The 21874-nt window shown below is 48.1% G+C and overlaps 10 protein-coding genes across 10 annotated transcripts; 6 read left to right on the forward strand and 4 right to left on the reverse strand.

Moving 5' to 3' along the window:
* Positions 1-48: 48 nt before the first annotated feature.
* On the forward strand, positions 49-1604 carry E1B28_007309 (uncharacterized protein). Its single transcript, XM_043152032.1, has 5 exons — positions 49-254; positions 318-429; positions 484-597; positions 649-1106; positions 1163-1604. Exons 1-5 carry the CDS (start codon positions 61-63, stop codon positions 1317-1319), a joined length of 1035 nt encoding a protein of 344 aa, XP_043010117.1. The 5' UTR covers positions 49-60; the 3' UTR covers positions 1320-1604.
* E1B28_007310 (uncharacterized protein) lies at positions 1407-5800 on the reverse strand. The gene is made up of 13 exons (XM_043152033.1): positions 5534-5800; positions 5470-5474; positions 5388-5410; positions 5253-5329; positions 5171-5198; positions 4787-5123; positions 3826-4738; positions 3656-3747; positions 3488-3599; positions 3203-3430; positions 2936-3141; positions 2752-2883; positions 1407-2643 (listed from the first exon to the last, which is right to left on the reverse strand). The coding sequence occupies exons 1-13, from the start codon at positions 5646-5648 to the stop codon at positions 1570-1572; spliced, it is 3342 nt and encodes a 1113-aa protein (XP_043010118.1). The 5' UTR covers positions 5649-5800; the 3' UTR covers positions 1407-1569.
* Positions 5801-6816: 1016 nt separating this feature from the next.
* Positions 6817-7829, reverse strand: E1B28_007311 (uncharacterized protein; the record flags this gene model as incomplete). The annotated part of the gene is made up of 2 exons (XM_043152034.1): positions 6817-7025; positions 7082-7829. 2 exons carry the CDS (start codon positions 7827-7829, stop codon positions 6817-6819), a joined length of 957 nt encoding a protein of 318 aa, XP_043010119.1.
* A 41-nt stretch (positions 7830-7870) lies between these two features.
* Positions 7871-8444, forward strand: E1B28_007312 (uncharacterized protein; the record flags this gene model as incomplete). The annotated part of the gene is made up of 4 exons (XM_043152035.1): positions 7871-8071; positions 8126-8151; positions 8218-8329; positions 8397-8444. 4 exons carry the CDS (start codon positions 7871-7873, stop codon positions 8442-8444), a joined length of 387 nt encoding a protein of 128 aa, XP_043010120.1.
* A 233-nt stretch (positions 8445-8677) lies between these two features.
* Positions 8678-11156, forward strand: E1B28_007313 (uncharacterized protein). The gene is made up of 12 exons (XM_043152036.1): positions 8678-8834; positions 8890-9003; positions 9054-9157; positions 9213-9293; positions 9345-9639; positions 9702-9753; positions 9802-9938; positions 9989-10096; positions 10150-10235; positions 10289-10331; positions 10390-10544; positions 10605-11156. The coding sequence occupies exons 1-12, from the start codon at positions 8708-8710 to the stop codon at positions 10725-10727; spliced, it is 1425 nt and encodes a 474-aa protein (XP_043010121.1). The 5' UTR covers positions 8678-8707; the 3' UTR covers positions 10728-11156.
* A 58-nt stretch (positions 11157-11214) lies between these two features.
* On the forward strand, positions 11215-13094 carry E1B28_007314 (uncharacterized protein). The gene is made up of 8 exons (XM_043152037.1): positions 11215-11328; positions 11384-11558; positions 11617-11868; positions 11921-12267; positions 12318-12402; positions 12457-12600; positions 12653-12733; positions 12787-13094. The coding sequence occupies exons 1-8, from the start codon at positions 11264-11266 to the stop codon at positions 13042-13044; spliced, it is 1407 nt and encodes a 468-aa protein (XP_043010122.1). The 5' UTR covers positions 11215-11263; the 3' UTR covers positions 13045-13094.
* A 78-nt stretch (positions 13095-13172) lies between these two features.
* E1B28_007315 (uncharacterized protein) lies at positions 13173-15399 on the reverse strand (the record flags this gene model as incomplete). Its single annotated transcript, XM_043152038.1, has 5 exons — positions 15343-15399; positions 14544-15035; positions 14199-14494; positions 13856-14146; positions 13173-13802 (listed from the first exon to the last, which is right to left on the reverse strand). Exons 1-5 carry the CDS (start codon positions 15356-15358, stop codon positions 13173-13175), a joined length of 1725 nt encoding a protein of 574 aa, XP_043010123.1. The 5' UTR covers positions 15359-15399.
* A 57-nt stretch (positions 15400-15456) lies between these two features.
* Positions 15457-16637, forward strand: FIS1 (mitochondrial membrane protein). Its single transcript, XM_043152039.1, has 5 exons — positions 15457-15538; positions 15598-15730; positions 15786-15887; positions 15942-16019; positions 16071-16637. The coding sequence occupies exons 1-5, from the start codon at positions 15473-15475 to the stop codon at positions 16160-16162; spliced, it is 471 nt and encodes a 156-aa protein (XP_043010124.1). The 5' UTR covers positions 15457-15472; the 3' UTR covers positions 16163-16637.
* Positions 16638-16732: 95 nt separating this feature from the next.
* On the forward strand, positions 16733-18706 carry E1B28_007317 (uncharacterized protein). The gene is made up of 2 exons (XM_043152040.1): positions 16733-16843; positions 16902-18706. The coding sequence occupies exon 2, from the start codon at positions 16911-16913 to the stop codon at positions 18675-18677; it is 1767 nt and encodes a 588-aa protein (XP_043010125.1). The 5' UTR covers positions 16733-16843; positions 16902-16910; the 3' UTR covers positions 18678-18706.
* A 129-nt stretch (positions 18707-18835) lies between these two features.
* E1B28_007318 (uncharacterized protein) lies at positions 18836-21831 on the reverse strand (the record flags this gene model as incomplete). The annotated part of the gene is made up of 2 exons (XM_043152041.1): positions 18836-20506; positions 20557-21831. 2 exons carry the CDS (start codon positions 21829-21831, stop codon positions 18836-18838), a joined length of 2946 nt encoding a protein of 981 aa, XP_043010126.1.
* Between the last annotated feature and the right edge of the window lie 43 nt (positions 21832-21874).

Here is a 21874-nt window from a genome sequence, read left to right on the forward strand (position 1 = left end):
GAACAAAGCGCCTCCCAGGGGCATGTGAATATGTCTTGAACGCTGCCCATTAATACATCCATGAACAGACCCCCTCCAGCACTCCTTCAGACACCAGGTTTTGCTCACTATGCCCTCAAATGGTCTCCTTTTCACGGTAACAGGCTTGTGCTAGCCTCTTCCGCTAATTTTGGCTTGGTCGGCAATGGACGGCTACATCTGGTTTCGCTGATACCGGGTCCTGGAGGTTTACCGACCATCAAACTCGATAAATAGCAAGTCTCTCGTTGTATATCGCTGTCGATGCGTCTCTTTTCCTAATGAGCTTCTCTTCTCAGTTTCGAGACGCAAGATGGTTTATACGATGTTGCTTGGTCCGAGGTTCACGAGAATCAAGTTGTGACGGCGTCTGGCGATGGTTCTATCAGGATGTGGGATATCATGCTAAACGTACGTCTGTGCATCACTATCTTTGTTTCCGAAAATGGGATCAATATTCTTTAGGATCTAGCAATTGCAGCTTGGCATGAACACACCCGTGAAGTCCTCTCCGTTGACTGGTCCAATGTCAAAAAAGACACCTTCGCTTCCGCTTCTTGGGACGGAAACATTAAAGTGGTATGTCTACTCTTTGACTATCACCTTTACCTTGATCAATCGAAATGACAGTGGACGCCAGACCGACCACGATCCCTGCTAACGTTACAAGCTCACTCGTCTTGTGTATATTCAGCCTTATTCTCCCCACATCATCCCGACATTCTTGCAAGTTGCTCCACCGATGGGACTGTGAAGATATTCGATTTACGAGCACCGGCGTACGCATCCAACACCAACTCATATACAAAACCTTTATCTGCGGCCGCTTTGACTGTACCCGCATCAGGAAGCGAAGTCCTCTCATTAGACTGGAACAAGTACAAAACCTTTACCATCGCTTGTGGTGGCGTTGACAAAACGATTAAGGTCTGGGATTGTCGAATGATCAAGATGGGAGAGACGGGATTGGTTGGTGGCGCCTGTGAGACGACTCTCCTTGGGCATGAATATGCTGTGAAAAAAGTCCAATGGAGTCCTCATCATGGTGACTTGCTAGCAAGCGCAAGTTACGATATGACATGTCGGGTGTAAGCTAATCACTCACTTCTTTGATCTCACTCAACTCAGACCCACACTCTACCAGATGGAACACCATGCCAGTCGCTCCTGTGTCCCAACTAGTGTACATCCACGACGGGCATACCGAGTTTGTTGCAGGTTGCGCGTGGTCATTGTATGAAGAAGGCTTTCTCGCCAGCTGTGGTTGGGATGGCCGGCTTGCATTATATAGACCAATCTAACCACCGCGTTTGTACTAACACTCTTCTAGCGGATGATACAGTAGAATACATATGTTTAAATACATGTAAGAGCGAAAGCACATTAAAAGCTTGTAACAAACAGGAGAATAAGAGCATAGTGCTACATAAAACGGTCCATATCAAATTTTAAGGTGTTAGGTTGTCCTTCTCCGTAGAAATCTTAGCGTCTATTGGAGGAGTGAGAGTGTTCGAAATAATAATAATCAAAATCGAAAACCAAGGCATTCTTTCATCGACTGCGATAATTATTCACGTCATCCAATAAACCAGAATCCTGCATGAACGAACTCCACCTCTCGTCTAACCGCGAGTCCCTCGCAGCCAAGCCAAGGCCTGCGAGTGCGGCATTGCCTGGCCCCGGCCCCGGTCCCGCCTGATGCGGAACATGTTGTGACGTGTGAGACTGCGAATGGTATCCATGATACGAGTCCATTCCCGGTCCAGTTGTGGCATATATCTCTTGTGACGGTCTGTACATGTGATCCTGTATATATTGAGGATGAGAAAGCCGGATTGGAGAGGATTCTGAGGGTGTGTAAGGATGCCCTTGAGAGGACCAGGAATATTCGTTCGAAGGGTTTGGACGGCTCCTGTCATAGGAATAAACGAGCGGAATTGGTTGATGGGATTGGCGTATTTGCCTGGCATGAGATGCATTTGTGGGTGGGGGTGTCGCGGGGGGGATTGAAATTGTTGTCGGTTCGGTATATGTTTGAGATAGGTTACTCCTTCGAATACTATATTCCATTTGATGGAGTCGAGCACCCTCATCGTCCCTCCATCCTCCGTTAACTGGAGAAAGAGCGCTAGATGGAGAAACCCCGTGATCAGGATGAGCGCCTAGATTCGCTACTTGTGAGAGTGGTAATTGAGATTGTTCCGCAGGAGGATATGGATCGCGAGGTCGTGGTATCGAATAGGTCGATGACCGCGAGTCAGGAGAGTCATACGGGTCCAATTCCATTGCTATATCTTCTCCGTAAAGACCACGACCCTGCACCTGTACAGCAGACGACGTATCGTGTCTGTTGGAGTGACGTTGCGGTTCAATTCGGATTTGTCCAGGCGGTTGTCCCATCTCCACTGGTGGACTATCGACGGTAGGAGATGACTCCTTGCTGGTGCTTTTCTGGCGCGCAGATATGAGCCTAGTGTGTCCAGCAAATATGGACAGTTCATCCGCGGAATCTTCGTTTTTGATATTCCATAATAAACCACCATTTTCCCCTGACATTGGCGAGGTTTCATTTCGTACGCTGACCAGAGCACACTGGGCCTTCTCCCTCAACTTCGTGAGAATCGGCTAGTTGGTCGTTAGTGATGTTGTTTGTTATTCATTTTAGAGGGTAAAGATGAATCGAAATAGAAACATTCCGACTGAAGAAGGATGAGCCAGAAAACAGACACCTACCAACGCCCTGGATGCCCTCAAACTGTATGCCGCGGCTTTAGAGAACAATATACAAGCCTGATCCAACTCAATCATCGCAGACTGCGCCAATGGCGATCTCGGTCCTCTTGTTACAACAGTCCCAAAGACGACCTAGGGGGAAATGAGTATCGCGTCGAGGTAGCCTTGTACAGAAATAACGTACAGCTGCACTGAAAGCAAATGTCCACATTGACCAATACCTTCCAGCAGTGTTCGGCCACGTTGCAAATTGTTCCCGAACCGACTTCAACAATGTTCCAGAGGCTCGATATGCCGCAAGGAAACTCGGCGCGTATGTGCTCTTGAGAGGGTTGATGGGCTGGTCAATGATGGCTTGAGCAAAGAAGGATCGATGGATGTATATTAGCACTGAAGAAGATGACCGTGAGCATATGCATGATCAATCAAGCATCCAAAGGAATAGACCTACTAGCCTCCTTAACATGCTCAATATAACATATTTGGAACGACAACACCATATCATCATCCGTCGACCGTCGATTGGGATCCCTGTCAACAAGAACATCTGGTAATGGGAATCCTCTGACTTTCTTGTCCAATTCCATGATGGTGGCGTACGTGGGAGTCTCTGCGGTCAGTGTGCGAGCGGATATCTCAGCGACACATTCCGCCGCGAAGCGAAATTGCCATATTCCAACTGTATAAGAAAAGGTTATATCAGCAGGTAATAAAAGAGACTGGGGCTGGCACCAACATTGATCATTTCCTGCCTCACCTTGCCCCTTGGTGGTGTCGTTGACGTATTCTGGAAAGTTGCAGTCGATGTAAGCAAGTGAAAAGGCAGGCGGACGACCAGTATGTAGACTCTGTAATATCACAGTAGAATTAAATTCAAGTAAATAATTAGGATGCAAAGACCTACCGTCCACACATCGGCCACAAATAGATCCCAAAATACTACCCTTCGCCTTTGAACCATCTTGGGACTGAGTCCCCACCTGGCACTATCTCTATCTGTGTGAAAGAATGCACAAAATCAGCATTGCATGACAAACTGTAACCTGGATGTCATCATTGGGAAGCGGTACTCACGCAGTCCAATACTCATACTCAGATGACTGGTAAGGGTTAACAAGTTCCATGTCATTTCCATACCTGTTTCCCCTTTCCCTAGTCTGTCGTCCCCATCTCCGCTTAGGGCGTTGTATATGCTTAGCAGATGCAACGCTTGTATGCTGACTATACTTGGCTTTTCCAGTACTGGTTGCAGTGACAGGGCGGCTCGACACAGTTGGTGATAGTGTTCGACAATGGGGGGGATTGTATGCTTTGGACTTTTGAATTCGTCCGATCCCTGACGACTCTTCATCTCGCATTCCTCTTGCCGATTGTTAACGGAAACACCAGTATCCTTGTCATCAGAGTTTACGAGGGCTCCTATGGCAAAAACGATGAACAAAAGCGCTAAATCGTGTGGTCCGGTCCGTTCCTCTTCCGAATGAAGTGGCGGTATCTCCTCACAATTAGAACAGCTCGCAGTCTGCATCTTGATGTCCGGACAGTCCCTCTCATGATCTTCCGCCCGCCTTCGGCGATAGATCGAAGGGATCATATCTTCCTCTACTTGGTCTTTGGTTAACCCTTGAAATAACCAAGAAACCTGGTCGAAGAATACTTTGATAAGTTGGATTGCTGTTTCGTAAGGTGGAAGGTACGACTTTATGAGAGATTGTATCTCTGATAGAGGAAGCCCTAGAGGCGTGAATGGAAAGGTGCGGGAAAAGAGGGCGAAGGTGGCCGAAAGCTGACTATCGGCATCAGCGGCCACCGCTGATAGGAAGGATGTAGTGGTGGAGTTGGAGGAAAAGTGAGAGTTGCTAGTTAGAGTTGGTGACAGAGAGGACGCATCCCGGCCGTTCCCTATCGGCGAGGCGGAGTTGCGTTGCACGGATTGAGAATGTGATTTAATAGGAAGGTTGTTCTTTTCGGACGGGCACGGAGTTGCCTGTAGAGGACTCAGCGACGTCGAAGAGCATTATAACGGGGATCGCACCATCAGTAAACTTTCTGAGCCACCAGTAGGACCAAAGAATCGGGAGATTCCATGGTCGCTGATTGACAACGTCCCAAAAGTATCAATCACTTCCCCGCCGGCATTCACGACCTCTGTATCATCATCTTCGGTGACCTTTGTCTTCAGACGACCTTCGACAGCTTCGTTTTCTCCTTCTTCACCGACATCTTCGACGATACTTTCCCCTGTAAGTAATGGATGTGGTTGGGTGGAATGCTTGCTATGAAGGGTTGCCAAAGCGTCTTCGAGTTCCCGAATTCGACCGCTGAGTTTAGATATTCGTCGATGAAGGTGCTCAGTGGCAGCAAGAACGAATCTGATACGTGGTGAGTGGAAAAAACTGCGGGGTAGATGTGGAAATACCTTGTGCCTTGACCGGTGGCCAGACTACCTGCGGAGATGTTCCGTCATTCCAATGACACAGTAAAGAGGAGGATCGGCAAACCGTTTGGACACAAGGCTGCGCAACCCCTACGCTGGCAAGATGTGCACGGAATCTGCTTGTCGCATTTGATTTTGAGCCTTCGATAAAGTGTTAATCCAGAATCGTCATCATTTTGCATTCATCGAGCATCCGTACCTTCGACATTCTGCGCAGCTGACCTGGGAAAAGGGGAAACATGTTCATTGACCTGCACGACAACAAGAGGGATCAAACTCACTTCTCCTGTTAAAATATGAGCCCAGTCAGCGATAGAAACCCAAATGATGCCCGATGCAACACACCTCTGCTCCTCTTTAGCTCAAGTTCCCTCGCATGGCCGCCATCAAACTTGAATTCCGACTCGAGTTCTCTTCTGCTGGATCGCCGTTTAAGCTTGGCTTTAGGCTCTGGAGGCATCTAGCACCTATAAACGTAGAAATTGGGTCTTCACAGAGATAATAATATGGAAACTGAGGTGAGATAGAAAGAATAAAAAGAAAAATACAGGAAGATCAAGGCCAAAAGAGAAGCTATAGATGATGGGAAAAGGGGAAGAAGGCTCAAGGGTGAGACGCGTGAACGTGATCCCATTAAATTTTTACTTTTACGGAGAAAGTCATCATGCTTACTTGCACAGCCGCCGTCAAACTCTGACCGCAGACACCCACCATGCTCACTTCTTCATCTCTCCTCTAAGCCAAAATCCTTAGCAGATTTATCAAGAGAAAAGGCCCTTTTCCCGGTGCTACTACTCCCACGTGGGATAACAGCATATGCCAGAAATAATCGAATACCAGTCGAACCCTTCTCACGTCAAACCGACTCCCAACACAGACAACCATGTACATCTTTACATGGTTTGTCGTTCTCACCAGATCGGTACCGAGGTCGAACTAGCCAATCCCGGTCCTCGTCATCATATGTCCAGCCGAGCAAGCCAATGATTCAGATAAGCGATAGGTACACTAATAGAGTCGTCCACAGACATTTAGGAGCAGTTCCAACCTTGAAGGGAAGGCGGCTGACAAGCCAACATGTCAGTGGTGACCGAGTAACTCAACCTCGTGCTCGTCAACTGTTGCCACTACGGTTTCTACAAGCAACCACGGTAGCCACGCTCCCTGCTTTCGATTTACGCTGGCTATTTCCCGGCCATTCACAAGTGGAATCACATTGAATATTCTTTCCCGGCGGAGGTAGTATATCTATCAACCATCAGGCGAGGAAGGCTCAGGTGATGTTCACCCGTCATAGGCCCGGAATTTCGGGAAATACCAAGCTTGGTTGCTTTCATCCTTAAATCGAACGTTCGGATCATGTCGGGCCGTGCAGGCACTTGCATGTCATCGACTCAGGAACATACCAAAAATGGGTATCCCTGTATGACAAAAAGGAGGCCATGTCTCAGTTATGTAACATTGATCGGCAATACAAGCGGCAATCTCCCGCTTTGACGCAGCCTTTCACAACCAATAGCACGTCCATCATCCTTGTTCTGCCAGTATGGTACAACTTCCTCAACATGGTGGTCCCCAAAGCTTCCATGACCGCCGTTGGGTGTATGTTTAGTACCTGCACCTGCACTTCAATTCCCCCACCATGCCTGTAAAAAGCTCTCCACCGAAGTTGGCTTGACGTTCGTCAGCTTATTCAACTCCGCTCCCTGGTCGCACTCTCCCCTGATCATTCCGAGAAGAACCTCCAAGTAAAAATTGGTCATGGCGCTTTCGGGGTTCGGGTTCATTCTGGCAAGAAGGTCGTCCTCGGTGTTGTATTTAACATCAAACGTTTTCCCTTGCGATTTGGAGCCTAGGTGAATAACCCCACTGTAGATCTGTGTATCTACTCACCTGTTACACGCTCAGCCATTTGTATAATCTCATTGATTGTACGGAAGTCCCCAGCCATTGTGCCGTCTTCGGACCAAGTCTCCAATTGTGTGGCGGCGGCGGTGAATCTTCCAACGTCTTCCGCAGTCGTATAACAGAATTTGTGGTTTCCATCTCCGGGAACATCTGCAGTTCCCTTTGAGATGTCGATGACAAACGGGAACTGTCTGAGATGTCCGTGGGCCTTCCCACCATCAGGTTTGGGATTGCCGTACGCGAAATAATTCATGAAGAGTCCACAACTGAACTTGATAAACTCGAAGTCCTTATTGTATTCTCGAACCTTCCGCAACGATTGGACGATAAGAGCTTTGGACTGATAGAACACAACGGTTGACTGGAGCTTTTCGGAATCAACCGCGAATTCGCTGGGAGCGAAACGACGGACGGACGGAACATTGAGGGCTGCGTCAAGAAGGCGTTGCTGGACGGCTTTAAAAGAGGAGGGGACGGTGTCTACGATGGTTGAAATGACGGTGTCTATGTCGTGCTCTCGAAGAACCTGCTCGATCGTATGGACATTGTTGTAGTCTGTAGCAATGACCGGAGCAGCAGCACCCGCGTAAATGACGTCTGGTTTAGAGGAACGGGATAGAACGATGATATGAAGGGAGTGCTTTTCCTTGATTTCTAGGAGACCCTCAACGACGTGGCTGCCAATTCCTCCAGTTCCACCAGCCACCGCAATTCGTTTTGAGGGACCTGGCATTTCGATAATGAGGAATGTCTTAACGAGTTTTTTACATTGCAATGGGGTTTTGGGGTTTTATAGTGCAAACGTTTTTTGAATATTACCAATTGAGTGGCGAAGATATGACTTATTGCGGCAACTCTCGGTTATATACCGACGCATCTCGACCGAGGCGCGTCATACTCATGGCGAAACCAGAGGGAGACCTTCCCGCTCCCAACGAGAACACGACGCCTTCGAACTACCTTGAACAGTTTCAGGTACATCTCGCAAGTCCTCCATTTTCTTTTTCATGACGAGAAGAAACATTACAGGGTAAAGAAGTTTCGAGATTCACCGAGTCCGTACAACCACTCAACTTTCTCGCGACCATGACTTCTGACTGATTCTCAAACGGATGCGCCAGTCCATGTGCAGAGGCCTCGAAAGCTTCCATGGCTTGTATGGCCAAATATGACTTTGATAGGGATAAATGCTTGGACTATTTTCAAGCGTACCGAGACTGTAAGAAGGTGTGGGTGAGTCAAATTGAAGTTGAAAATATCCATTGAAAGGACCTAAATCAGCCCTCATTTGCCTATTCAGCTTGACCAAAGGAAAGCGGACAGAAGAGCTGGTAGACCTTCAGGATGATGAAGATGCCTCCCTGGTCGACTTGGAAGGAGAGTTCGACTTTCAGCCGAAAATTCCGAACCTTCGAATGTTCTCAGAGTCATTCGTCATGATACTGCAGGTTAACCTATATCACCTTAAAACGCAGACGCCTCGACCTTTTGTAAGGCAGGGGCGCACCGTATCTAAGTTTACTTGTACCAGCCTGTACCCTTACTATCCCCACAATCGCGTGAATTTTACCTCTTGACACACCTTTCTTTGTCTACTCCAGACCAGTACTAATGTGGCCGTTCTCGAGTAATGGGCACCAAGTAATTGTCGAAAAGAAACGCAAAGAACGTGCACAATTGCTTTACACCGCACCAGCATTCAATTCTACCAATCATACGGTGTTTCTGAAAGCCGGAAGTTCGTTTTCTCTACGTACCAGTTGTTGCAACTGACCATTAATGTTGGAACACAGCGAAAGAAATCGTGTCTCGGATCCAAAGCGGAGAATGGACAGCAGTTCAAGTTGTTGAGGCTTATATCGCAAGAGCAGCTGTTGCACACGCTCAGACGAACTGTGGTACAGAAAGTGCGTAACCTGAATCATGTCCCGTATTCTTCTAGTAATGGTTCCACTAGTTCTGTTTGAACAAGCATTGAAACAAGCAAACGATCTGGATGCCGAATATGCGTCGACAAAGCAACTGCGCGGTCCTTTCCATGGTGTTCCCATCAGCCTCAAAGTATGGATGGATGATCAACCGTCAACTCTCACGAGCTTAATCTTCCCTATTCTAGGACCAATATGATGTGACTGGGTTCGACAGCACAGTTGGGTATACGCGGTGGGCGAATAACCCAGCGAAGAAGAATGCGGGCGTGAGTATGTACTGGGATCATCTTCGTCCAAGTATCCTCACACATTCGCAGATTGTTCAACAACTTGTATCACTCGGTGCTGTCCCAATCATGAAGACGAATGTACCCCAGACATTGTTCGCGTTCGAATGCAACAACCCATTATGGGGGAGAACGCTAAATCCTTATAACCACAAGTATACTTGCGGGGGTAGCTCTGGAGGAGAGGCCGCCTTATTAGCGCTAGACGGTGCTGTATTTGGCGTTGGAAGTGACATTGGAGGCAGTCTTCGTATTCCAACAACCTACTGCGGAATTTACGCATTGAAACCAACCGTAGGGCGTCTCAGTCGCAGTGGTTGCCGGGGTACGTGTATTTTGACATTCCTTGTGTGTCCGCCTAGTTCTCATCATCTTGGGTCCAACCAGGTCCTAATTCTGGTGACAGTGGAATTCAATATACTGTCGGCCCTATGGGACGGTAGGTCGAGAGATGCTCCGATTGGGTCGTCTTAACCTTAACATCTAGCTCCGTGGAGGAACTAGATATCTTCTGTAGGGGTCTTTTTGGACTTCCGGACGGGTATGCAGATTATACCCTCACTCCGACGCCCTATCGGGAGGTTGAATTGCCGAAGAAAATGCGTTTTGGGTACTACACTTCGGGTCAATTCAATTTTCCCTCCATTATCATCATACTCATGGTCTTGTCACAGATGGCTTTACTAAAGCATCACCTGCAAACAAGCGTGCAGTATCCGAAACAGTGGAGGCACTGAAGAAGCAGGGTCACCAATGCATCGAACTTACTGACTTTCCCTTCGGTAACTGCAGATTTGCTCCCACCACCCTGTATTTCTTTTGATGTGTTTCCTAGCTACGGCGGCGACAGCCATCTTCATGGGACTTACGTCTTCTGATGGTTACAGAAAGCTAACCAGCCATCTAGGCTCGGACCCCATGGTAATGCTATACTTGGCTTCTCTCAACATAAACTTAACCGTCCATCTTTTCAGGAAAAGACCATCTATTTGCCAGTATACGGCTCGCGTCTGCCTGGTACAGTAACGTTGTCTATGGACCTTAACCTCCCTAAATATAATGGCTTTCACTCTAGGCTTCATTCGAGCCTTTGCAGCTTGGGTTCTCGAATCCATCTTGGGCGATTCGACCTATGTTAACCTGCTCCGTGCAGCGCGAATCAAAACATTTGGAGAGTGGTCAGGTTATTCTGTGAAACGAAATGAATTTATACAAGAGTTCTACGACAAAGTGCGTTCTCGTATCCAATCAGCAAACCAACTTTCTTATGTGTTCATCTTGTTCATCCAGGTTTGGCGTCAGCATGAGCTGGACGGTCTCATCGCACCTGTCCAGTCGATGCCTCAATTACCTCACGGGTTGGTCGCCCCATACATTGTAGTCTTTTCTGGAATCTGGGATCTTATATGCTAATATCCTTCGCAGGGGGGTCAGTGAACTCAATGCCCTTGCCTCCAGCACAATACTCTACAACCTGGTCGACAGTCCCGTTGGAGTGCTACCTGTCACCTTCGTCGATCCCTCTAAGGATGCATTGACCAAGGAATGGACCGAATGTGGTCCTGACGCCGGTAGCGTCATGATGCACAAGCGCATGTACAAGGATAAGGAGCCGTACTATGACCCTGTTGCCATGAAAGGGATGCCTGTTGGTATTCAGCTCATTGGGAAGCGATATGAAGACGAGAAAGTTTTGGCGATGATGGAGGTTGTGGATAACGCGCTGGGAAAGGGAAGAGGATTTGGGCCTTCATCCCTTCTCGAAAGGAATGTCGAGACGTAAATATACCACAAGGACTTCACCGATACCAAACATGAATCCATGCTTAAGTAATTCTGACAGTGAATCAATCTTGTAGGTTGACTTCGATTCACTTCGATAAGAGATTACGGTACGCTGATGAGATAAGGTTTTTCTGCCATCAAAACTTCCTCATCAAGAGACTGCAATGGCTGAACAACCTACAAAACAAAAACTATGGGGTGGTCGATTCACCGGGAAAACGGATCCTTTGTATGTTCCATACCACTGGTCGGGAAGTAGAGTTACTCACGAGGGTCATTGTCAGGATGCATGGGTTCAACCAATCGTTGCAATATGATCAAAGGATGCATGCGGCCGATATAAAAGGATCTATTGCCTACACCAAAGGACTGAGACGCGTCGGAATCCTGACTCAGGACGAGGAAATCAAAATTATTCAAGGATTGCAAACAGTAGGCAAGGAATGGGAAGACAAAGTTGTATGTTTCGTCGGCGTTATCTCTTCCCGAAAGATTCCCTCTTGATGCAATCACCTAGTTCAACATCCAAGCAGACGATGAAGACATCCACACAGCCAACGAACGCAGACTGAGCGAATTGATTGGACCACTTGGTGGCAAGTTACACACAGGACGTTCCCGAAATGATCAGGTAGCGACCGATATGCGTTTGTGGTTGTTGGAAGAGATCAAGGAAGTCCGCACCGGGATAATCGGTCTCATACGCGTATTGGTGGAGAGAGCCGATAAAGAGAAGGACGCCCTGATGCCTGGCTATACCCATCTACAGGTGTGTAGCAATCTAGTTCATCGTCTTTTTCTTTTTTCTACCTCTTCCACAGCGCGGACAACCCATCCGATGGTCACACCTACTCCTTTCTCATGCCTTTTCGTTTCACTCCAATCTTGAACGCCTGCAACAATTGATACCCAGGATCTCCGTTTTGCCTCTTGGATGTGGTGCTCTCGCAGGAAACCCATTCGCGGTGGATCGAGAATTCCTGGCCAAAGAACTTGGCTTCCAATCTGTGGCAGAGAACAGTCTCTGGGGTGTCGGGGATCGAGACTTTATCGTGGAGTTCTTGATGTGGTCCAGCTTAGCTATGACCCATATCAGTCGAATGGCTGAAGATCTCATAATCTACTCAACTGCCGAGTTCGGGTTTGTCAGTTTGAGTGATGCATACAGGTATTGTCGTCTTCGTTGACATCGCTCTATTCTGACGAGCCTCCTCTTAGCACGGGATCGAGTATCATGCCGCAAAAAAAGAACCCCGACTCTCTCGAGCTGCTCCGAGGGAAATCTGGTCGTATTTTCGGAAACGTGCGTCACTTTTATCGTTCGTAAGAGTACAGACCGCTCCAGTATCGTATTCAGATGGCAGGTTTCTTTATGACCTACAAAGGTTTGCCATCTACGTATAATAAAGACCTTCAGGAGGACAAGGAGCCGCTATTTGATACCCTTACGAACACCTCTGTATCATTCAAAATCGCTGAAGGGGTGATTGCCACACTTGAGGTGCGAATCTCTTTCGTACCTATACATGCTCTTACTAATAACTTGGTCCCAGATTCATCCAGAGAAAATGCGCCAGGCTCTCACAATGGATGTGCTCGCGACGGATCTCGCAGATTATCTCGTTCGGAAAGGAGTAAACGTGTTTCTTTGTTCCTGAACATCCCTTCAATACTGAAATTTACAAAGGTTCCTTTCAGGGAGACACATCACATCTCTGGTCGCGCAGTTGCGTTGGCAGAGTCCCGAAAATGCCAGCTCAATGAGCTGACACTCCAAGATTATCAAGGTCTTAACCAGCTATTTACCGAAGATGTTCATGATGTCTTCGACTTCGAGGCAAGCGTCGAGAGACGGCAAGCGATCGGAGGACCAAGTAGGGCCATGGTTGACAGGCAGATCGCTGTTCTCCGAAAAGCGTTGGCTGAGGTGGAGCAGCAACACTGATTACCGACACTAACTCATACCTAGTTTGCATTGAACGAGCAATGATTCCAACCCTCATTCTCAGCCGAGACGTGAATAACATTTTCTGTATACATCAGGGTAAAGCGAAAAGGCGAAGTAGAAGTAGACTATGAAGAGGGTAATGGGGGCGGCGCTTCTGGCTGGGGTGCGAAGATTAAGTTCAACGGGGGAGTGGTCTGGCTCTCCTCACTCAATAACGTCGCAACAATCGACCGGCCTGCAAACGATCTCCCAGCCAAACTTTTGAGAGCTATCGAAGCACTTTCAGCATCGACATATTTGACGTACACACGCCCAACACCAGCAGCTTCGTCCGCACGAGCTGCTGCTTGTGGATCCATGCCTTCTCCGGGTGCCCACTTCTTGTCTTTCTTAATTGGTCGCGGAATGCGTAGATCCTCCAATTTGCCAAAATTCGAACATTCTTCTTTGACGTCTTCGTAAAGGTCTCCGTATTCCATATCGTCTACGAGATCTTCTGGGGTAACCATGTTCAGCATGAGGAGGATTCGTGCGCTTGAGTTCTGCTCTGTTCCTGCAGGCATGATGGGGCGGGGAATTTCGGGCATTTCATCATAGGGAATATCAGGGTTGGGGATCATTCCAGGTGTCCCAGGTTTCGCGCCAACAGATGCTCGTTGAACGACCAGATAACGGTCACCAAATTCCATCCCATTTAAACTTTGAATGGCGACTTCGGTAACTTCGTCATTAACATATTCAAAGAAAGCAAAGCCCTTGAAGAAGATTTGGTTAGATTCGACAGGTGATGGATGAAGGTCATATATACCTTTGACGGGCCGTTACCATTTTCTCGCACCAGGTTAAAGGCTTTTAAGTCTCCAAAACTCTTTAGAAGTTCCATGACATTTTCTTCTGTGAGATAAGTAGGAAGGCCGCCGACAAATATTTTGTTCACGGAATCCGGGACGTTAGTAGATACGACCCCTGGGACGTGGACGTTGGGTTGAGCCACAGCATCTCCTCCGTAATCTTTTGGTCTGCGTATTTTGAGGGGCCCGTTGATAAAGATGATACCGTCAAAGGCCATTGCTGAGGTAGCATCCTCAGCACTTCGGAACTACCACAGGGTCAGACATCGACATAAAAGATGCGGCCCAATGGAAAATCACCTCGACGAACGCATAGTTCTTCTCATAATTACATTGCACGGCCAAGACTGGGTTTCCAGGAGCGCCAGTGCCAATGTTCATCTCTGCCATCTTCTGGTTGAAGAACTCGGCCAGGTTTTGTTCAGTGACTTCGGGTGTTATGCTTCCAATGTAAAGTCTGCGGGATTGTCGAGATAGATTAGGGTTGCTACCTAGACCCATACCAAATGTCTGAACGGGCATAGGTGGCGGAAGGCCAGGTATACCCAAGATGGGGGGTATCTGAGTTCGGTTAGCACCGGGTAAGTTGAAAAGGCCTGTATCAACTCGTCAACGAGATCCTTTTAGATGAGAAACAGAGCCTACCTGTCTGTTTGGCCTGCATTGCCGTGTATTGTTCGTAGCCAGGAGCGTGGACATCCCAACCAGAAGCTTTGCGTCGTCGCTGGGAAATAGGGATAGCCCCTTCAGGTGTCGGTGATCTTCGCTCCGGAGTGCCCAAACCTTCTTTCTTGGATCTACCGCTTTCGCGTCCACGACGTTCCCCTTTGCCTCCCTCATCATCACGCGGAGGACGATGGTCTCTACGCCTGTCTTCGTCATGGTGAGGCCGACGGGGACGATCTTCATAATCACGAAAACGTTCCCTATCTCTATCACGGTCTTTTCGTTCTCGATGTGGTTCCCGGTCTCTGTCTCCTCGGTCTCTATCTCTATCCCTGTCGCGGTCTCGCCTGTCATCTCCTCGTCTGCCGTATCTGTCTGCACGGTCCGCACGTTCTCTATGATCTCTGTCACGGTGCCCACCATCATCGTGTCTGGAGGGGCGGTGACGCTCGTCGCGCAAAGGTCCGCGGTCTGCAAAGAAGAAAACAAGATGCCGAAGCTAAAGTAAGTAACCTTTGATTGGGTGTCGGGTTTATGTCAGGAGTTCGAGTCTGGAGAGCGAGACGATCGATGGACGGCTAAGCTGGCTATAGAAACAGCATGGTGCATGCAAGAGAGAGAAAAAAGATTGTTGCACCATGAGTCTGTCATCTCTGAACGTTTTAAGGAAGAAAAACGGACAAAAAAGGAATTTCCGTAGGAGTTCCGAATGCTTTCTACTCGAGTGCTGGCCACAGGGAGGTTACAGACCTAAAAGAAAAACGAATAAGTAACTCACCGTGATCTTCTGGCATAGTAAAACTTGGATGTGATGTGGAAGAGAACAACCTGGTTCAGACTCCGCTCGGCAATGCCGCAGCTATGCTCACGTCAAAAGTCACGTCAACAATATCCGTTGTTCCATAACCATGTCCAGCCTCGAACTTCCCTACGCAGCAGATGCAGAGGACTCGTTATCTTTTGACAACTTGGAGGTGAGCTCTCTTACCTTTAACGATGTCTCATAGAATCCTCACAAGTGGGTACTGCATAGGTCTTGAGATTGCAATACGAGCGAGAACTATTACAAGCACATGTCACTGTCCAGACCAAATTCAATTATGCATGGGGACTTGTGAAAAGCCCTTTGAGAGATCATCAAGTAGAAGGTGTGAAGCTGCTTCAAGGTTCACTCTTTCTTGTCTGTCGTAGGCGACCAAACTGACCTTTCTTTTTCCAAAGAGCTGTACAGGTCGGAGCCGAAGCGACGGAGAGAATGTCTTTATTATTTGGCACTGGGTCATTACAAGATGGGGAATTATGAAGAAGCCAGAAAGTTTAACGGTGCGTTGTATTGCAAGTTCCCGTCCTTTACTGCTCACGCGGTTTCAACACTAGGACTTTTACTAGACAAGGAGCCAACAAACTTACAAGCCATCAGCCTGGCACAGCTCATTGAGAAGGGTGTCACAAAAGGTGAGTGTCGTTGTGCTCCAACACGACCTCGGATGCTGACCTGAAGAGTAGAGGGCTACGTTGGAATGGCATTAGTGGGCGGTGCGCTCGCACTTGGCACGCTAGCCATGGCCAGTTTTATACGGCGAGCAACCCGAAAATAAACGTTCGTCATCTTGCTGACCGCGACCGCTATCCACGTCCATATTCACGATCCTTGGTTCTCTTTCCGACATTTTCATCTCCAATCCTCGTGCTCGCCCGGACACGCCTGCAACGCTTCCATCTCATTTTATTCTAAATTACGCTCTCAATTCACAGTCAAGGATGAATTTGTTGTTGCTATATCATCAATCGTGTATTTCTACTGGTCCATCTACGGTCACTAGTTCTGTGATCTTAATGTTTTCCGTTTCTTTTCTCGACGAGTTCCCAGATCTCAATTCTCTTTGACAGCTGCAGGTATTCACTCCATTTGGGACCGAGCTGTAACGTTCCAGTATTCAATCTTGAATTTGAGGTCTCGAATACTTGAAACCATAAGTTTGTCCCTGGCGCCCGTCTTACTCCGGAAGAACCACAACGCCACTGAGCGCTGCACTAAAAAGTCTAAAATTGTACGTCGTCAGTGGGTGAGCGGCGATCAACGGCAGGGCGGCGTTTCGGAGTTTTCCGCGCCTAGTCGTGGCGTCAAGATTTCAATGGAAGACCACTCGGGAACTCATGCATCATGGTTCGAGCACGTCAAAGCCGGAGGCGATACAAAGTAGGAAAGTCGTATAAAAGGATATTCTTGAAATTCAACTCGTGTTGTATCTCAGACTATCCGAGCTACTCGGAATTGGGTAAGTGCTTATAGTGTTGGATTGAAAAAGACCCAAACTGATCGACTTCCTCGTGCAGCTCGTACAGATGCCCAGGCGAGAACCGGCTCTCACACTCCTGTTATTGGTTCTATACTATCTAACCGAGCGATGTATCAAGTTCTTTCTGCGGCGACGGTCCATCTCATTCTTCGACTACTTGTATGCCTCCCACAAACTCCCTGTTTTCACTGGCATTGCGATGGGAGCTCTCATCACTGCCTTTATCACTCCTTCTTGCATGCGGGCAGCTTTCGGTCTGTCGTCCGCTAATATCGACACGGAAATTTGTTTCACGGGACGAGCAATATTGTGGGTGGCGGAGCTGAACAGACTCGATCTGTATGAGCTTTACGTCGTTCACCATTTAGGTAGTCTAGTAGCATTGTTTTCAACAGTGCTATTGGACTGGCCTTACCGACCTCTTCTCATAATACTGGCGAGCCTCATATCAGAGATACCAGGAGATTTTCTCTGGTTGTTGTCAGCTCATCGGGATTATCGCGTTTTGATACGCTCCTCTACCAGGAGTGACGATGCTAAGGGCAAAGTGTGGAACTTCCATACCCTTATGATCGGCTTAAACCTTCTTCAATATACCTTCATCCGCTTTCCCGCCATGGGGTATGCGTTCTGGGTGCTCAACCGCGGGCAGGGAACAAAGGCTCGCATGGACAAGCGGGAATACTTGATCGCATGCGCAATGCTGATCGCCCATGCTGCATTCTGTATTGGGTATGTGGTTAGGCAATACAGGGCACTTCAAAAACGCCTACTAGTGCCGGGCGTGACGGAGAAGCAACGTCATAACTCTAAAAAACATCTCAAAGACACACATTCAACATCGACATGGAGTGTAAATACTACACACCATCCCTATCACATCAGAATCAATGCATTCGGAACCCAATGGTTTTTCACGATCTACGGAATATTCATGGGCTTGGGATTGGCCGTTTTAACCGCCGCAGTAACTGTCCTTTATCCCTCATTAGAAGCAGAGTCGATTGCCCTTGTCATCATCTTCGCCGTTCTTGGAGCTCGTTTATTCTCACTCATTTTTGAAGATGGTCTCAAACAGTTTTTTCACTCCCCATTGTCGACACTCCTTCGACCAGGGTTTTGGCTACACGGAGGGATCGCTGGAGCCACTCTTGCCTCCATCTACCTTGCTTATATGGACGCCATCTCTGACATCGCAATCTTTGGAGGCTCCTTAGCTGTTGGACTTCCCCTATTCGAATTCTTCTCCCGAATTGGTTGTCACTGCTACGGTTGTTGTTATGGGCGGCCTTTCACTTCAGGTGGTTCGTCTAGCACCCCATCGACCTTTTGGTATTTTTTCCCTCCGGTTGTGTATTCACATCCTTCCGACTCAGCCCTATCACGCTCTCAACCGACCTGGGTCGGTTTACCCCTCATTCCGATACAAATAGCCTCCGCGGCAGCATTTTTTAGCCTATTCATCTTTCTTGCAGTACCCCTGATCACGGTACTCAAGTTGTCGGTCCCAGTAGCTGGGTGTATTGTGTTGATTGGGCACTCCCTCCTTCGTCTAATCACGGAGCGTTACCGCAGCGATTATCGCGGAGAGGGAATGAAGGGAACCCGGTTTACAACGACAGGTCTCATGACTTTGTTGCAATTAGCAATCGGAGTGTCTTCACTGGTGTGGATGGTAAATACTTGGGAGATCGTAACCACTACAACAAATTTGAGATTCGGTAAACCATCGATAAAACTAACCGGCTTCTCATTCGGTCTAGGTGCAATGGTGTATGGTATCCATAAAGGGCGAATAGGGCGTTGGCTATAGTGTCTAACGGGGATTTAGACATCAATCTCAGAATGTGTCATCAAACTCCAGCCCCATTCAAACAACTATTTTAGAGTACATTTAGTCACTATCGCATGGTTCAAGCGTAGATAGAAATACAGATAGGAAGGAAAACTGTTCGTCCAAACATAGAAGATTCAGAAACTAAACTCTTCCGACACTTCGACAAGGCCATCCGACAGCTTTGATACTACCGCCCAGCGAGGTAGAAAAGTCAAAACTTCTTCAAACGCCGGAATTTTAGAGGCACTATGTTGTGCAGGCAACCCAACCATCCCGCTCTCATACTCTGCCCACTCACACGCAACGTGTCCAGTCCGTTCCCCCTCCTCTTTATTTTTCCACACAACTTCGAGATCCAATCGTTTATCCCAGTCCCTCGTCCATAGTCTAACCTCATTTATGCCAGTATCGGCAAGAATCTCTCCATCCTGCAATTCCCAGTTATCCTCATAGCCTTCCGAAACGACGCGATACTTGTAGACAGGTTGGTCGAAATATACTCGACAGTTTCGCGTGTTCCTCCCGAGCACAGATATTCTTGCTGCCGGTCCTGAGGGATCATTGTATACTTCATTACGAGCACGAGCATCGAACCAGATATTAGGACTGGCCACCCAGTCCCACCGGCCTGGAACATCCGTGCTCCTATTGACTCTGTGGTCACCACCTGGTGCAGGAATCAACTTCTGTCCACTTGGCCAAGAACATTTTGTCAATCCCGCCTTTGATTTATCGACACCAGAATTTGAGCAAATGACGTTCCGAGCAGACGGTATTCGCGGGACTATCCAATCTTCCAAAAATTCTGCTACACCTGTCAAGGTAGTCCGTGGTACAATCGTAACGGTGCCGGTGCTTGAGATCGACGGGGAGATTTGCAGGCTTTGTTGAAAGAAGACTTTCAGTGGCGTCTCGGGAGTGAAAGGTGGATAAATATGGCAAGATTCCGTCCACACTGAGAAACCAAATAACGTGGTTCCTTTACCGTTCAAGAGACCCGCAAGCCATCCGGGAACGGTGGTCACGACGAACACGACAGCAAGCAGAAGAACGAGGTAACGATGGAGACCGCCTGCAAAGGATCCTGTGGAAGAACTGCTTCGCGCAACAAGGAACGGCCAACTGAACGATCCGGCAATACCTGATAACATAGCAAACAAGATGTAGACTTGACTAGGACTACCACCATCAGCAAGGGTGGGTGATAGAGCACCAACGAGAATGACGACTACTTGGGAAAGGAGAATGAGGGGAAGTGGAAGTACAATAAGAAGAAGAGGAAGCCAGGTGTACGTCGTTTGATGATCGGTTATTTGTAGATGAAGGGACTGAGTGGGCGATGGAGAACGTGACCTCGCAAGTAAAGGTGTATGTTCAGTTGTACGTTCATTCTCCTCAGAAACTGCTTGCACGGTCAAACCGTGACCGCCCTCCCTATTTTCCTGGGTTTGGTCAGACCTTCCGCCCTCCTCTTCACCAGAAAGGGCAAGTGTTTGTTTCCCCGAAAATATCAGTCCACCCCTTCCGATCGTTGTCCCAACCACGCAACCTAGCCAAACCAAAACGTTCCACACCGTGATAAGATAGGTTCCAGATACGTGTGATTTGGTGATAAGTACGGTGCAGATGATGAGCAGTAGGTAGGTGAGGAGGTAAGTGTGGAAAAGTAGTGGAAGTGGTGATGAAGGCTGTGGCTCGTCCGTGTTGCTTCGAGCTTTGAAGGGGAGGTTCACCACGAATAGGAAGGCGAGGATAGACAAGGTGAATGTCGATACCATGACCGTGTATGGGTAGGTATGTAGCATCTGGCAAAATATTTTTAGTCTCGTTCGTAAGTCGAAGAAGTTGAACATACGAATGGATTCAGGTGTACCCAACCAACAACCCAGCCCACTTGTACACCAACCACGGCTGCGAGACCGATCCAGTACTTCAAGCCACCCCAAAGGGCGCGAACAATTGGAGTAGTATCGGACACTAGCCTACGGTCGTGCCCTTCAGCTCGGCTCCTACTAAATGAGATTTGGAGTGCTAATAGCAGTAGAACCGTAATTGGTCCCACAACCAGTGCCACAATGTTGATTGTTAACAAGGAATCTAGCGAGAAGAGGAACAGTACTCTTCCAAAAATGTCAAACCATACCCCTTTACGAGTCGAGGATAGGTTGACTTCGTCCCCTTCATTGACCAGCGCAATCCCGGTCCCCAATGCTGCTTGTATCATATCCCATAATGCTCTTTCTTTCCCTTCCATCCAAGGTATAGCATCATACCTTGTATGATATCTCGCTCTTCCGCGATAGAAAGCAAAGTCTACACCCCTCATCCCGTTCGCGATATAGACTTGGTAGTCTGTCCCCGACCGAATCATGCCACGTTCAAATGCGTCTGCAGAGAGAACGTTGGCATGATAATTGTTCACTCCTTTGTGATAAGCCCGCATTATGTCTTCACTGGTAGCCCTGAAGGGCAATACAGGACCACCAGCTGCGGCACCTTCAAGATTAACGAACGTTTTGACTTCGGACGCCCAGGTGTGTAGAAGAAAAGCGTGAGCACCATGCAAACCGTCTTCTTCTCCGTTATTGATATTGAAGACAACTGTCCGCCGTGGTGGATGTTGTTGGAAATAGGATATGAGTTGTAAGAGAGCAGAGATACCGATTCCATCATCTGTAGCACCAGGTGCGGTGGAGACAGAGTCATAGTGGGCAGAGAATAATACCCCTGGGGTGCTCTTTTCGGCTGTTCCAGGAATACGGACGAGTATATTATTGCCTTCGAAGTACGAAGCAACAGCTGGTACTCCAATAACTGTTGATGAGACCCATTTCCCAGAACTATTCCTGTCAACCACTATTTCGATATCTTGGTTTCGCTCTATTATGGTCCGGAAAATTAAGTCGCGTACGTCGTCATTTGCGTGGGAGTTGTAGGGGTGTGGTCGAGCTGTAATTCGTTGCAGATCGCTGAGTGCTTGAGTAACGTTCACATCGTTCTCAGCGGGTATAGCCGCTAGCTGATCTGAAGCATATACGGCCAGCCAAAGGACGAAGTAAGAGAGAAAGAGGATCGTTGAAACTGGAATTGGCTGGAATCCGAGGGCGCGTTGGATTCGCCCCATCATCATGATGGTCACAAGGTGACGAACAAGATATAACACTATTGACAGC

The sequence above is a fragment of the Marasmius oreades genome, chromosome 4, assembly GCF_018924745.1.
Source record: "Marasmius oreades isolate 03SP1 chromosome 4, whole genome shotgun sequence".
In the NCBI taxonomy this organism is placed as follows: domain Eukaryota; kingdom Fungi; phylum Basidiomycota; class Agaricomycetes; order Agaricales; family Marasmiaceae; genus Marasmius; species Marasmius oreades.

Coding starts and splice junctions, on each gene's coding strand:
- E1B28_007309 (XM_043152032.1), top strand. CDS start 61: ATGAACAGACCCCCTCCAGCACTCCTTCAGACACCAGGTTTTGCTCAC. Junction 255..317: donor ACCATCAAACTCGATAAATA/GCAAGTCTCTCG, acceptor TTCTCTTCTCAG/TTTCGAGACGCAAGATGGTT. Junction 430..483: donor TGTGGGATATCATGCTAAAC/GTACGTCTGTGC, acceptor AATATTCTTTAG/GATCTAGCAATTGCAGCTTG.
- E1B28_007310 (XM_043152033.1), bottom strand. CDS start 5,648: ATGCCTCCAGAGCCTAAAGCCAAGCTTAAACGGCGATCCAGCAGAAGA. Junction 5,199..5,252: donor CGCAGCCTTGTGTCCAAACG/GTTTGCCGATCC, acceptor ACATCTCCGCAG/GTAGTCTGGCCACCGGTCAA. Junction 2,884..2,935: donor CATTTGCTTTCAGTGCAGCT/GTACGTTATTTC, acceptor ATTTCCCCCTAG/GTCGTCTTTGGGACTGTTGT.
- E1B28_007313 (XM_043152036.1), top strand. CDS start 8,708: ATGTGGCCGTTCTCGAGTAATGGGCACCAAGTAATTGTCGAAAAGAAA. Junction 9,640..9,701: donor CAGTCGCAGTGGTTGCCGGG/GTACGTGTATTT, acceptor GGGTCCAACCAG/GTCCTAATTCTGGTGACAGT. Junction 10,545..10,604: donor TACAAGAGTTCTACGACAAA/GTGCGTTCTCGT, acceptor TTGTTCATCCAG/GTTTGGCGTCAGCATGAGCT.
- E1B28_007314 (XM_043152037.1), top strand. CDS start 11,264: ATGGCTGAACAACCTACAAAACAAAAACTATGGGGTGGTCGATTCACC. Junction 12,601..12,652: donor GGGTGATTGCCACACTTGAG/GTGCGAATCTCT, acceptor ACTTGGTCCCAG/ATTCATCCAGAGAAAATGCG. Junction 12,734..12,786: donor ATTATCTCGTTCGGAAAGGA/GTAAACGTGTTT, acceptor AAATTTACAAAG/GTTCCTTTCAGGGAGACACA.
- FIS1 (XM_043152039.1), top strand. CDS start 15,473: ATGTCCAGCCTCGAACTTCCCTACGCAGCAGATGCAGAGGACTCGTTA. Junction 15,888..15,941: donor AGAAGCCAGAAAGTTTAACG/GTGCGTTGTATT, acceptor TTTCAACACTAG/GACTTTTACTAGACAAGGAG. Junction 16,020..16,070: donor TGAGAAGGGTGTCACAAAAG/GTGAGTGTCGTT, acceptor CCTGAAGAGTAG/AGGGCTACGTTGGAATGGCA.
- E1B28_007317 (XM_043152040.1), top strand. CDS start 16,911: ATGCCCAGGCGAGAACCGGCTCTCACACTCCTGTTATTGGTTCTATAC.